Source organism: Leucoraja erinacea, chromosome 7 (genome assembly GCF_028641065.1).
Source record: "Leucoraja erinacea ecotype New England chromosome 7, Leri_hhj_1, whole genome shotgun sequence".
Classification (NCBI taxonomy): domain Eukaryota; kingdom Metazoa; phylum Chordata; class Chondrichthyes; order Rajiformes; family Rajidae; genus Leucoraja; species Leucoraja erinaceus.
The window spans coordinates 18,304,112-18,319,128 of NC_073383.1; the positions used below are offsets into that span (position 1 = coordinate 18,304,112).

The 15,017-nt window shown below is 43.8% G+C and overlaps 1 protein-coding gene across 3 annotated transcripts in view; it reads right to left on the bottom strand.

The window, feature by feature from the left end:
• Positions 1-14,178, bottom strand: part of ppp1r1c (protein phosphatase 1, regulatory (inhibitor) subunit 1C) — a 102,801-nt gene extending 88,623 nt beyond the window's left edge. For 2 of the 3 annotated variants that reach the window (XM_055637856.1, XM_055637855.1), the window contains exons 1-2: positions 13,689-14,170; positions 13,419-13,476 (exon numbers count right to left, since the gene is read on the bottom strand). In XM_055637856.1, coding sequence (XP_055493831.1) covers positions 13,419-13,476; positions 13,689-13,769 — 139 coding nt within the window. In that variant the 5' untranslated portion in view covers positions 13,770-14,170. Of the gene's footprint in view, positions 1-13,418; positions 13,477-13,688 lie in introns of all 3 variants that reach the window. The other variant, XM_055637859.1, reaches the window with a different exon arrangement.
• Between the last annotated feature and the right edge of the window lie 839 nt (positions 14,179-15,017).

Genomic DNA, 15,017 nt, shown 5'->3' on the forward strand with positions numbered 1-15,017 from the left:
ACAAGTTAGACAAACTTTTACCCATGCCAATATATTAACTCCAACAATATGTGCCCTTATCATGCAAAACATTTTGTGTGAGCTATAAGGTGAAGGGGAAAAGATTTTATAGGAATCTGAGGGGTAACTTTTACACACAAAGGGTGGCTGGTGTATGGAACAAGCTGCCAGAGGAGGCAGTTGAGGCTGAGACTATCCCAACATTTATGAAACAGCCAGACAAGTACATGGATAGGACAGGTTTGACCTAATTCTGCTTGTATGCCTTATGGTTTCATGGTACCCCCTTTTATGAAGCCATGATGGCTCTCCTAGATCTGAATATGATTTTCCAAATTTAAAACACAAAGTGCTGGAGGAACTCAGCGGGTCAAGCACTATGTGTGGAGGGAATGAATGGGTGACGTTTCAGGTCGGGACCCTTCTTCGGAATAGATGCTACCTGACCTGTTGTGTTTCCACAAATGCTGCCTGGCCCACTGAGTTAACCTCTCAGTGAAATAGCAAAGGCTAGATTTTGGTTACAGGTACTTTGTGTTTTGCACTTTGCGTTCTGCTCAAGATTCCAGCATCTGCAGTTCCCTTTGTCTAAATGGTCTGCTGTCCACCTTAATAATAGATACAACATTTTTCCAATAATAGATTTTAGGCCAATCGGTCTATAGTTTCCAGCTTTTTTGCCTCCCACTCTTTTTCAACGATATCACACTGGCGGTTTTCCAACCTTCTGGAGGAGCCGAACAATTGTCTCTCATTTCAATTCTTTTAAAATTTAACCTTTACAAACCTTTACTGCCCATTTCACTGTGGTTATAAAACAGTACAAATAGATTAGTGATTTATTCAACACACCATCTACAGTTTATGCAATTTACACTTGTTTTCCAGATGAAATCGAAGCTTGACATCCAAGATCATTGGAAATGTTTGTTCAAAGCGGAGGAAGGGAGGTCAAGGAACAGAGAATTCTTCCACATTGAATCCGGTTTCAATGTCAAACCCTCCCAGGTCAGAAATAATCCAGAACTCATTGTCCTGACAAAGGCTTCAAGCTCATTGTATAATTTCTCAATTCCACGTTTTTTTGTCAAGTTCGACATCTTGAGCTGTTTCCCCATTGTTAGCGTAAAAAGTGGAAAGATACAAGGAACAGGAACAATATACTGCACAGGAACAGGCCCTTCAGCCCACAATGTCTGTGCCAAACATGATGCCAAGATAAACTCATCTCATTTGCCTGTAAATGATCCATATCCCTCCATATCCACGTGCCTATCTAAAAGCCTATACATGCCTCCATTGCATCTGCCTCCAACATCACCCCTGACAGCCTGGTCATGGCACCCACAAGCCTCTGTGTAACAAACTTGCCCAGTACATCACCATTAAAGCCAGGCCCTTCAGTCTGACATTTCCATCCTGGAAAAAAAAGGTTCTGACTGTCTAACACTCTATGATGTTCATAATTTATATACTTGTATCAGATCTACCCACAGCTTCCAGCATTCCAGAGGAACCCATTCAAGTCTGTCCAACCTCTCCTACGATCTAATACTTTCTAATCCTAAATATGGTGGATAGACACGAAATACTGGAGCAATTCAGTAAGTCAGGCAGCGTCACTGGGGAAAATGGAGAGGTGACATTTCAGGTTGAGATCCTTCTTCAGACTGCACCTCGAAACGTCATGTATCCATTTTCTCCAGAGATGCTGCCTGACCTGCTGAGTTACTTCAACCTTTTGTTTCTTAATCTAATCAGCATTAAGATATTGGTATAAATCAACAGCTGCATTTCCTTGTTATTAAATATGGAAATATGGTGGACGTGGGAAATGTAAGGTGTGCATCAGGGATGACACCAGGTTCAGCAGTTGACCGCACCGACACACATTGTACTCGCTGGAGTTTAGACAGATGAGGGGGGACCTCATTAAAATTTACTGAATTGTGACAGGCTCGGATAGAGTGGACGTGGAGAGGATGTTTCCACTAATGGGAGAGTCTAGGACCAGAGGCCATAGCCTCAGAATAAAAGGACGTACCTTTAGAAAGCAAAGGGAGGCAATTTTTAGTCAAAGAGTGGTAAATCTGTGGAATTATTTGCCACAGAAGGCTGTGAAGGCCAGGTGAGTGGATATTTCTAAGGCAGAGATTTACAGATTCTTGATGAGTAAAGGTATGAAGGCAGGAAAATGGGATTGGGAGGGAAAGATAGAGCCATAATTGAATGGCAGGGTAGACATGATGGGCCGAGTGGCCTAATTCTGCTCCCAGAACGTATGAAGAAGTGTGAATTCACATTATTTTATTTACAGTGGTTAAAAAATAGTCCAGGAGAGCCGGGGCCACTGTCCCTCGCCATCAGGGCACATGTGGTAGGCTGGCGATCTCGGGCTTGTCCCAGCAGATCACTTCTGGTCTCAAAGTAGGAGGCATGGTGACATCAGGTTTCTCCGTGCAGTTCACCCTTGCCTCGAGAAGAGGTGCTGGTGGCCTCAGGTTTATCCTAGCGGCTCAGCTTTGGGCCTGAAGAAGTGCTGTTAGTTTCTGTATAATCCTGGCAGCTCAGTCTTTGTTTCTGTTTGTGTGAGTTCAGTCCTTCATTGTCCATACGCAGGAAGAGGCACTGGCATCTCAGGCCTGCCCCGGCCACTCAGTCTTAGCCTCAGTAGAGGCACTGCTGTCTAGGGCTTCCTCCTGGCAGTCCAGACTTGACCACACAGTGGCACTAGTGGTCTCCGGGTTTGTCCCAATGGCTCGGTCTTCCTCAAACCTGGAACAGGGGGGTACACACCTAGCAGGGATGTGCCCCCACGTTGTCAAACCTGGCTGGAAGCACTGGGCTTTAACCAAACAAATTTTAATAGCACAGCCGAAATTCATTTTGTTCACAATATTGCATTGTATCCAAAAAAGGATTTTGATATTTTCTAAAACTGTAAAACATTGGCCCAGAAGTTTTTAAACCAGTATTTTATTTCATTCTACCATGCAGTTACTTTGGAATAATTGGCATAACATCTTTTTTATTTTTTTAAATATTTAAACAATCAACTTTTTAATATGTATAAAGCTGAGGCTTGAAACCATAGTGACTGTACAGATTAACATTTGAGCAGGTTTACAAATGGAAGGAAGAAGGCACATTTGAAATGAATATATTATGGCATTAGCAAGAAAAGGAGAACAAACTCAACAAGTCAAGCAACATCTGTGGGGGGAAATGGCCTGTCAACATTTTGGGTCGAGACCCTTCATCTAGTCTGGATGAAGGAACTTGACCCGAGGCATGGACTGTCTATTTCCCTCCCCAGTTGCTACCTGACCCGTCAAGTTCCTCCTGCTGCTCTCCCTTATTTTGTGGGTCAGGCATCAAGTGATGTTTCGGGTTGAGACCGCTCTTCAGACAGTCTGAAGAAGGGTTCTGACACGAAACGTCACCTATTCCTTTTCTCCAGAGATGCTGGCTGACCCGCTGAGTTATACCAGCATTTTGTGTCTATCTTCAGAATAAACCAGCCACTGCAATCCCTATTCATGACTCCAATACTCCAGAAAAAAATAGTCCAAGCAATTGTATCAACAGAAAAACTGCAAGTCCTGGACTCTTGAGCAAAAAAAAAAATAGTGGTGGAAGAATTCAGCAGGTCAGTCAGCATCTGTGGAGGGAATGGTAGGTTGGAACTTTGTGTCAGAACAACCCTCCTCACCTGTATCCAACAATCACTTGTCTGGCTTTGTCCTGCCTCCACCTCTCTTCCAGCTTTCTCCCCCACTACAATCAATCTGAGTAGGAGTCTGGACCCAAAGCGTCACCTATCCATGACCCCCATTGATGCTGCCTGACCTGCTGGGTTACTCCAGTACTCTGTGTTTTTTGCGTAAGAAATTGTGTCAATACATTTCCAATTAAATATTAACTATGTTATTTTTTCCAAAGATCTTTCAATTGGATTTAATTCAGTTTAAATGTAAGGAAAATTTTTGGTTGGGAGTTTTCTATTTTCCATTGCCCCCAAAACAGCTGCCTTCTTTGGCTTGGGGAACAGCATTATTTAAATCAACAAACTCACAGCCGCTATTAATAGCGGACGAGAACTATATGTACAATGATTCAGATTTTCCCATTCACCTCTCCATGTTCAGAACATGGTGTGGCAGAGATTTGCATTTGCATTTCAGCGAGGGACTTTAGACTTTAGTGAGACTGTGTGGAAACAGGACCTTCAGCCCACTGAGTCCGTGCAGACCAGCGATCATCCCACACTGTAGCATTGTCCAGCACACTAGAGACAATTCCAATTTTTACTAAAGCTGATTAACCTACAAACCTGTATGTCTTTGGGGTGTGGGAGGAAACCGGTGCAGGTCATAGGGAGAATGTGCAAACACCCTACAGTCAGCACCCGTAGTCAGGATCATACCCGGATGTCTGGCACTGTAAAATGGCAATAATGGGCGGCACGGTGGCACACCGGTAGAGTTGCTGCCTTACAGCACTTGCAGCGCCTGAGACCCGGGTTTGATCCTGACTACGCGTGCTGTCTGTAAGCAGTTTGTTAGTTCTCCCCGTGACCGCTTGGGTTTTTCTCCGAGATCTTCGGTTTCCTCCCACACTCCAAAGGCGTACAGGTTTGTAGGTTAATTGGCTTGGTATAAGTGTAAATAGTCCCTAGTGTGTGTAGGATAATGTTAATGTGCAGGGATTGCTGGTCGGTGCGGACTCGGTGGGTCGAGTGGCCTGTTTCAATGCTGTATCTCTAAACTAAACTAAACTAAACTCTACTGCTGTGTCAATGTGCAGATTATGGATAGAACATAGAACAGTACTGCACAGGAACAGGCTGTTCAGCCCATCATGTCTGCGGTGACCACAATGCCAATCTCCATAATTACATATGTCTGCACAAGTCAAGTCAAGTCAAGTCAAGTTTATTTGTCAGAAACACATACGAGATGTGCAGTGAAATGAAAGTGGGTTTGCATCTCTTTGTTAACCACCTGTTCATGATCCCGTCTCAATGCCTCTGTCGCTTTTGTTCTACCATCTCCCCTGGTAGTGCATAGTGGGCACTACCATTCTCTGTATAAAATACTTCCCTCGCAAATCTTGTTTAAACTTTCCCCCTCGCAGTGTAAATGTATGCCTACTCGTAAGTTATTTTACATTTCTGCTTGGGGCATAAGACTCATAACAAGTAGATTACCTACCCTATTGTTTCCTGTTGTGATTTTTGAGAGTTCAGTCAAGTTCCCCTTCAGCCTTCAAAGTTCCAGAGAAAATAATCTAAGTTTGTCCAACCCGAGGAAGTTGGGGGTATTCTTTAAATACGAGGCATAGAAGGGTAAATAGGTCATTTTTTCTGGTCACCAGTCTTTTGGAACTAATTGTTTCAGACTGTATTGGAAGCAGAGTCTTTGAACCTTTTTCCAATCCTGGCAAGACCCAAGTGAAGATGGGCACAAAATGCCAGAGTAATTCTGCGGGTCTGGCAGCATCTCTGGAGAAAAATAATAAAATTATAGGTGGCGTTTCGGGTCAGAACCGTTCTTCAGACTTAAAGTAGAGGTGGGGGGGGGGGGGGGGGGGGGGATAAACTGGAGTCGAGAAAAGGGCAGAACAAATCAGGGCCGACAACAGATGACCTCAAGACGTTTGGAGCCCATAATGGCCCATTGTTGGCTGGGGAAGGTGCAATAAAATGGATGCAACCATGGGAACTGGCAGGATGACTAGGGTGGGAAGGGGGGGGGGGGGGGGGGGGGGGGGGTGTGTAGGGGAGAAGAGGGAATGCAGACGTTACTTGAAATTTGAGAAATCAATGTTCATACCGCTGGATTGTAGACTGCCCAAGCAAAATATGAGGTGCTGTTCCTCAAATTTGCACGTGGCCTCACTCTGACAGTGGAGGAGGCCCAGGACAGAAAGGTCAGGATGGGGATGAGGAGGGGAGTTAGAATGTTTGGCAACTGGGAGATTGCGTCGGCCTGCGGACTGAGCATACGTGTTCAGCGAAACAATCACCGAGTATGCTTGGTCTTGCCGATATTATAGGAGCCCACAATCCTCATGAACTTCTCCAAAGCTTCACATCTGTCTGACAACGTGGTGACCAGACCTGCCCATAGTTTTCCATATGTGACCCAACTAAAGTTTTACACAGCTATGCATGACTTCCCAATCTTTAATGCTCAATCCATCAGCAACATGACTTCTCAACTTCTATACAACATATTATTAGATATTGCTGCAATTTATTACAAATGTTTTCTTATAGACATAGACATAGAAAAAAGGTGCAGGAGGAGGCCATTCGGCCCTTCGAGCCAGCACCACCATTCATAGTGATCATGGCTGATCATCCCCAATCAATAACCCGTGCCTGCCTTCTCCCATATCCCTTGATTCCACTAGCCCCTAGAGCTCGATCTAACTTCTTATTGATAACTCAGGCTTAGCTTATGATTTTAAGACCCGCATCAGGGAAGTGAGCACCGAAATCCTGGCTAACATTTAATTGCCATACAAAATATGTGCCACACTGTTGGAGGTGCTTGCCAAGAAATGTCATTCCTCACTAAAATAATGGTAACCGTATAATTAATTCGGCCTCTGAAATGTAGTACATTGCATTCACGACTTTGTAGCACGTTCAGTTTTACAAATAATCAGGGTCACATATCTGGAGAGCTGGTATCCTGAAAGTTACATTTAATCCATGACCTATCTGCTATCCCATTTAGTCACTCTCTGAGATCAGCTAGTACATGGTTTCATGGCACTATTTTGCATGAGACTACAAGAATTATCCAGGTGCTCTAGCCAAAACTTCACTTTCACACGTCGATCTATGAATATACAAATTGGGGGCAGGAGTTGGCCTCTCAAACCAGCTCCGTAAATCAACAAGGTTTTGGCGTCCCCCATCAGTCACCTTTCACTCTTTACCTGTTACCACTCTATCTACCTCTACATTAAAAGCATTCAAAGACTCTGCTTCCAATGCAGCTTGAAGAAATGAGTTCTAAAGAATTATCATCTACGTGAACAAATATTTCCCCATCCCTGTCTTATTTTTAAAGAGTGGCCCCAAACTTCTACATTCTGCCAAAAGAGGTAACAATCTCTCACATTCACCCTGCCATGACCCCTCAAGATCTTATATGTTCAATCAAGCTTCCTCTCATTCTTCCAAATCCACCAGATGCTATTTCAGTCCCGATGCAGAAACTCAAATTGATACGCTGACAATTATTCTGCCTCCGAAGGTGCTATTTGACTTTGGTTTCTTCTAACAGTTTGCTTTTTGCTGCTGTCACTTGTCCAGCTCGTCTAACCTTGCCTCTTAATCGCCCATTTCAGATATCAGTCCAGCTGTTCATACATATCTTCTATATACGTATTCATAGATATATGAATATGTTTATATCAGCCCAGTAGACCTTCTCTGAATCGCTTCCATCCATTTCCCTTTCTCCTTCTTATATGGAGGACATCACATGTGGTCACATCAATACCCCATAAAACTGAAGAACAATCTTTCAATTCCGCTCACAAAAACAACATTCCTCCCTTCCTAATATCTTGCAGTATTTGCAAGATTGGCCTTTTGCAAATCAGGCTTTAGGACTATCTTTGCATCTCAGAACTCTTGCCATGCACATATTTTATCTTATTTTCCTGCTAAAATGAACAATTATACTTTTCCTACATTATTCTCCATTTACAAGATCTTTGTCCATGGAATCTATCTGTCTACATTCCTCCAAAGCCTCCCTATGTCCTCTTCACAGCTCAGTATCCTAACCCCTCTTTGCGTCATCAACAAATGCAGTGACCACTGCATTTCATCCAAAGAATATAAGTAAGAGACTTTGTCCCTTTAGCACTCTTCCTACTGCAGCTTGCCAAATAAAGAAAAAGCCTGCCCACGTCCACTCTTTATTTCCTGCCATCCAGCCAATCTTCCATCCATGCCACCATGTAACCTTCTCCACCATAAGTTTTAATCTTCTACAGTGAGCTAGCATTTTTCAAACAGTTTCGAACAATAATATTTGACTTTCAAAGCGATGCAGCGTGAAAATAGGCCCTTCGGCCCACCGAGTCCGCGCCAACCAGCGATCCCTGCGCACTTACACAATCCTACACACACTAGGGACAATTTACTATTTTACCAAGCCGATTAGCCGACAAACCTGTACGTCTATAAAGTGTGGGAGGAAACCAGAGCACCCGGCGAAAACCCATGCAGGTTACAGGGAGAATGTACAAGCTCCGTACAGAAAGCAGCTTTGGTCAGGATTGAACCCAGGTCTTTGGTGCTGTAAGGCAGCAATTCTGGTGATAATTCCAGTATCATTCTGGTGTAATTCTGGCTACAATGTCATGAATTGAATGTACTTAATTTCAGAGACCAAAGTAATTGTACTGTCACCATAATTCTATAAATTATTTAACCTTATTTTTATTTATAAAGATACAATTTTACAGAATTCCTCTTTTCCCCTCACCCTTTGTCTCCTTGCCATCTCTAACCTTTGTCACTGACTCCACTAATCTGCCAATCAACACTCCCTCACCTGTATCCATTGTGCAGGAAGGAACTGCTGATGCTGCAGATCGTCTTACACCGAAGATAGACACAACATGTTGGAGTAACTCTGTGGGACAGGCAGCATCTCTGGATAGAAGGAATTGGTAGACACAAAATGCTGGAGTAACTCCGTAACCCATTCCTTCTAACCAGAGATGCTGCCTGTCCCGCTGAGTTACTCCAGCATTTGAGTCTATCCACCTATCACTTGCCAGGCTTTATCCCGCCCCACCTCTCTTTTCCAGCTTTCTCCACCCTACTCCAATCAATCTGAAGATGGGTCCCAACCTGAAACATCGCCTGTCCAGTCCCTACCCTAATGTTGCCTGAATCACTTTGTGTTTTGCTCATGATTCCTTCATCTGCAGTTTTTTTTTGTCTGCAGATACAATCTGTTTTTGTCAAACCAAGATTCATGATATTTGTCTTTATTTCTGGAAGTTGAAGATTACCTGTACTCTATTTGTCAAATTTCCTTCTCCTTTTGTGATATAGACTCAGTGACCTTTTATAGAACCGTCTAGCATTTAAGTGGATATATATTATTTAATGTGATAATCTAGATGGGCAATATTGGCAGTCTTTTCAAGTGTAGAAAGCTTACGGCATGATCTCAGAAGTTAGTCTGTTAATACAGCTCACATTTTACGATCGTTCCTGAATAGAAGCCTCATCATGTCCGTTGCGCTGTCATTTTAGGATTGTCTAATAGTGAAAGTTCTGTATTTATTGTAAGATACATAATCTAATTATAAAGAGCAAGATATTATATCTTTTAATGTAAGTTAGCCTGTTTTTTTATTTAGTTTAGTTTAGAAATACTGCGCGGAAACAGTGCCCTTCGGCCCACCAGGTCCGCGCCGACCAGCGATCCCTGCATATTAACACTATCCTACACACACCAGGAACAATTTACATTTATAACAAGACAAATCACTTGCATACTTGTACGTCTTTGGATTGTGGGAGGAAACCAAAATGCTCGGAGAAAACCCACGCAGGTCACGGAGAGAAAGTACAAACTCTGTACAGACAGCACCCATAGTCGGAATTGAACCCGGGTCTCCAGAGCAGCAACCAGCCAGCAACTCTACCGCTGTGCCACCGTGCCACCCTATACCCTAAGTTGTTGTTAGCCTATCTAAGTCAGCATTTGTTGCCTGGAAATTCTAGTGATACGCTGGAGAGTTGCACACACTGAGTGAAGCCGGTTCATTCTAAATATAATAATAGAATGGTACACTGCTGGAGGTGAGGTCTTTCAAGGAGATTCATACTGGGCTTCCATCTGCTCCGCTGGGTGATTGTAACAGGATCCAAAGCGTTATGTCAAAGGAGCGGTGAGCTACGCGAGGTGTCCTCACCATTATCTATACTTTAACCAACATGAAAAAACAAAATTGGCCATTATCACAATGCAGCTTGTTCAAGCTTGCAGGGTACAAGTTAGCTGCTGTTCGTCCATTATCATATCTGCAACTACACTTCAAGAAACACTACATTAGCTGTCCTGTGCACAGCTGCCCAGCCAGCAGCTGTCTGTTTTTTCATCCTTTTATTTTTATTTTAAGTTAGTTAAAGTGTTTTGTTGGAGGTCTAGACTTTTTTATGTGGGGGGGGGGGGGAGACGGGGGAAACTGCCTTTCAGGGTCCCTACCTGGTCGGAGAGGCAGCTTTTCTCCGGGCTGCAGCTTCGACCCGTCCTCGCGGCCTACCAGCGGGCCTGGAGCGGCGTTTCCTGTCGTGGACCGCCCAGAACCACGGCTTTCGGCGGCAGGACAGCGCTGGAGCGCTATCGTGGAGCGGGCGATGCCTTGCCTGGGTCGCCGCGCTGGAGCTCCGGTGAGCTGAGACTGCCGGGAACAACATCGCGGAGCTGCGGGTCTGTGGAGCGGCCAGCTGCGGGCGGCGGCGCTGAACTGTACACCGGGAGCCTGGGATGTCACAACGAGATCGCCAGTTGTGGAGCTCCAACCAGCGCGGCCTTGTTGGCTTCAGAAGCCGCGGCCTCCAGTGTGGAAGCGGCCGTTCCAGGGTTCCCAGGCCGCTGGGAGGACTCTCCCGACGCCGGAGCAACATCACCCAGCGAGAACGGCCAAGAACATCGGGCCTCCGTAGAGGCAACTGTGGAGGCCTCAATGGGCCCGACTATGGGTGAACTGGGGTTGGGGACTGGACTTTGTGCCTTCCCTCATGGTGGGAGCCATTGTGGGGGGATGTTCTTTGTGTTTAAGACTCTCATTGGTATTATGTCTGTATTCTTTTTTTGTGTGCTGCAAAATGGCAAAAAGCATTTCACTTCACTACACCTAGGTGTATGTGAATGTGACTAATAAAATACCTTTGATATACCTTTGAAATATCTCTGCAACATGCCGAAGGTGTGAAAGTATTTATTTTTGAATTCTGAGACATCAGGAAGTGAAATTCCCACGCGAGCCAATTTTAGCCAACGTTTATAAATTAAATTGGGCTGTTCAGAATTGTGCCAGGTTTGGGCGATGTAAGCAGCGAGAGATTATTTTTAGTAGTCAATAAAACTCACCTTCAATGTTTGATTTAGTTTAATTCAGAGATTTGGCATGGAAACAGGCCCTTCGGCCCACTGAGTACATGCTGCCCAATGATCACCCGTTCCATCCTATACACTAGGGACAGACACCATTTAACCTGCGTGCCTTCAAAATGTGTGAGGAAACCGGAACACCCAGAGAAACCCACGCAGTCACGGGGAGAATATACAGACAGCACCCATGGTCAGAATTGAGCCTGGGTCTTTGGCGCTGTAAGGCAACAATTCTACCGCTGCACCACTGTGCCGCCCTCTGCACTACTGTGCTACTGTTAGCAATATCAGCCGAGGGACCATCCACAGCTAATGTGCGGCACCTGTCCTTCATTTGCTTCATAAACTCTTATATGGTAAAACACACACAGGTTGATATTGCTTGCCCCCTGGTTGTAAACTATCAGCCATCTTGCGGACCATTTAACCCTCAAAACATTAAGAGGTGTGCAGTCAATAAATTGTAGAACACATGCATGATGCATTAGGATGCAAAAGGAAGGATGGAGAGAACAGGATTAGGAAAGACTGAGATGTGAGGAAATGTATGAATCGAGAAGAGAAACAGAACTCAAAAAAGAGAAAGGCAAATGGAATTAGAGTATCATCAGCACAGAAATATGCACGTTATCTATATTCTCCAGGGATGCTGTCTGAGCCCTTGTTACTCCAGCGCTTTGTGTTCTTTTGTGTATTCTCAGCATCAGCAGTTCTTTGTTTCTGCACAAGAATTGTATTTGCTTTGTGACCTGGACTATTGGAGACTAACCAAACAATTTTTCCAGTGATTGGCAAACTGAGAATATGATCATTGTTACAATAACTCCAAATACATGGAATACGGATACGACAGTGGCGTTTACGAGGCTTTTAGATAGGCATATAGATATGCAGGGGTTGGAGGGATGTGGATATGTGGTGGCAGATGTGATTAGTTCAGCACAGTCACTGTGTCTCACAGGGCCTGAACCTCTTCTTGTGCTGTACTTTTCTCTGTTCAATCTTCTAACTGACATTGAATGTTCAGAGAACTTAATAACTTCAAATAGATTAGCAGACTGCTCATAACTAAAACCTGGCGACTTCTGTGCAAAGTCCTTGATTCCTCTGATCATTTGATCCAAATGCATCAATAAAGGCTTCACATGATACTAAAAGGCCTTCAGTGAGTTCAAGAGAGCAAACTTTAACCTCATTGCACACAGTGTGATGGAACCTGATATTGCATTATATAGAGCTCATAATGCTGCCCTATCACTCCCGCAGTGATTTAGCTTATGACTCATTTCCTGAGAGCATTGTTCCTCTACTGCCTGCTTCCGGATGGCTTCAGTTTGCTTCTGACAAACATTGATGACATTCATTGTGCTCAATAGAAAAATGCTGACAAGTCTGTTTTATTTCTCAGCAAACAACATATGTGTGCATACACTACTCCACACAAGGACAGGGCTGGGGACTAATAACATTGAAGCTGATTTTTAATGAAATTTTCCAGAACAGTATCATATTGCTCAATTAAAGAGCGCTCAAGGGCATAAGGTATGTGTACACAATATCAGTAAAGACTTCAAATATTAGCCACTGCCAATTTTTGCGGAGCCAGATTTCTTTACCTGGTGCTCTGCCTACAATCCACAGGGGCAGAGTACAACGGTACACAGTGTAACAAATGTGGGGGGCAGCTGCAGAACAGCAGAGAGCATTCAGCTTTCTGCCAGCTCTTCTCATACGTCCAAGCACACTGGTTTCCCAGCCCACGAACATACTGGATGAGGCGGCTTAAAATGATCCAGGTGGGCAGAATACCACGTAACCTTGAGTCCAAAAACATCATTGGTTCCTTACATACATGCTGGTGGCATCGACTGTCTTTGTCAATAGGCTCCTCTTTTATTGATGATAACAGATCAGAGATAACTGGCTGTAAAATGCGGTGGGGGAGAGGGGAGACGGGGTGGAGGGGGATCTCCGACCTTAAACATGTGAAGTAACGTTTAGGGAGTAGAGGTTTCAACCCAATTTTGGCAAATCAGTTTGCATATTGTGTATCAAGTCTCCAAATAAGCTTTAAAAAAAGTTATTTCACACACCGTTTGCATCAATACTACAACAATCCAGTGCATTAATAAAAGTGATTAATTTCTTTCATTTGCACTTAGGCAGTAATATCTTAGAAAAATCACTAAGATTAGCTCAGCCGCTCCACCACACGGAATCTATTATTTACTCGAATCAAATTAATTTTAGTACCTGGTGAAGATTCGTTAAGAATAACCAGTGATGCTGGAGTAGGTCTTCGCCTTCTTATCTGTAAAAAGAACAACCAAAACAGAACTAATTATTTTAGCTACTCTCAAACTTTTAAGATAAGCCATTTTCATTGTTTAATACAATACAGTGGCAGAACAAAAAAATGACAATGATTTAAACTAAGACGTGCTTTAACATGTACAAATGCAAATTTGAAATCAATTCCCACATTGTTCAAATATATTGTGAAAGGTTAGCTTGCTGTATTACCTGCTCAGCTGCCTCTGGATCTAAATGACTTTGAAATAACGGCACAGCAAATTGAATCTTCTTTGGACTGTTTGACTCCATTCTCTAGCGCCGGAGACTCTGTCAATTCTGAAAGCAGAAATGAGCTACTGTTGTTATCCACCGTCACACTCCTTAAAGGAACACAATAGCAGCCTGTCTGGAAGTCTCCCAGTGAGCGAATGAAGGTCCTCTAAGCTACATCTACTGTGCTCAGCAACTCCCTCATTACACATCCAGGGGAATGTTTCGCCTTTGCTCCTGCAATCCTCCCGTTCCCTCTGTGTAAACCATCAGAAACAATGAGCTAATTGTACACTCGCCCAACTCCACAATAGCCACGCATTTATCCATAGGCTCATTTAAAATGCAATGCTGGACGAATGGCTTTGTGTCGTGGGATTTGAATGCTCCAACCCATCTACTGTATATTATTAGCAGTCTACTCAAATGTGCAATATAAGCTCCCTTTGGACTTTGCTGATGCACTGTTAATTATTGATAAGCTGAACTCAGGAAGCTCTTGCTTTTCTCATATTTGTCAGAGTGGATTTCATGTACAAATCCACCACTGATTGGTGTGGAAATTAACTTATTCTAGCACCACATTCTAGCTGCTGAGCTGAAAAAACTGAAGCTAAATAATTGTTATCCACCCCCCCCCCAATTCAGGGCCTCAGTGTGGAACCCTCCTGGTTTGGCTCAGATTGAAATGCCAGGCCGCTCACTCCTTCCTGTTGTTTGAGGCAAGTACGAGACCTTCACTTAAGTGGGAAAACAGTTCACAGATTCACATGCCAACCGCCCACAAATTGAGGAGGAACATGCTAAATGCCTCTGGTGACGTCTGAATATGTTTCGTCTTTAATCAGAGAGTGCAATGGAATCATTAGGCTGCATTTTGGAAAAATCAAATGAATTCCTCGAGAACAAAATAATGTGTTGACAGGACAGTCAAATTGAGCAAAATTGTCAGATTTGGAACAAAGCAGATGGCATGACCTATTAAATTGCCGGACATCTGAATTCCACCAGAGACACATGGATAAGGAGAATCGGCTTTCTCTGAGAATTGTGGATGAGTGCCATGTGCGCTGTGTCCTCAAAAGTGAAGCTTTGAAGTACGGTATGCACCTGCATCACCCCGCAGGGATGAGTGAGCAGTTTGACATTGACCTGGAGCCAAACCTAAACCATAACAATTCTAGATCCTTTCTTTCAATGTGCAATTGGCAAAATAGAACATTGGCTTAGCTTCAATTAATAACATCAAATACCTGGACTAGTGTGCCTACCTGTTAGTTGGATGGA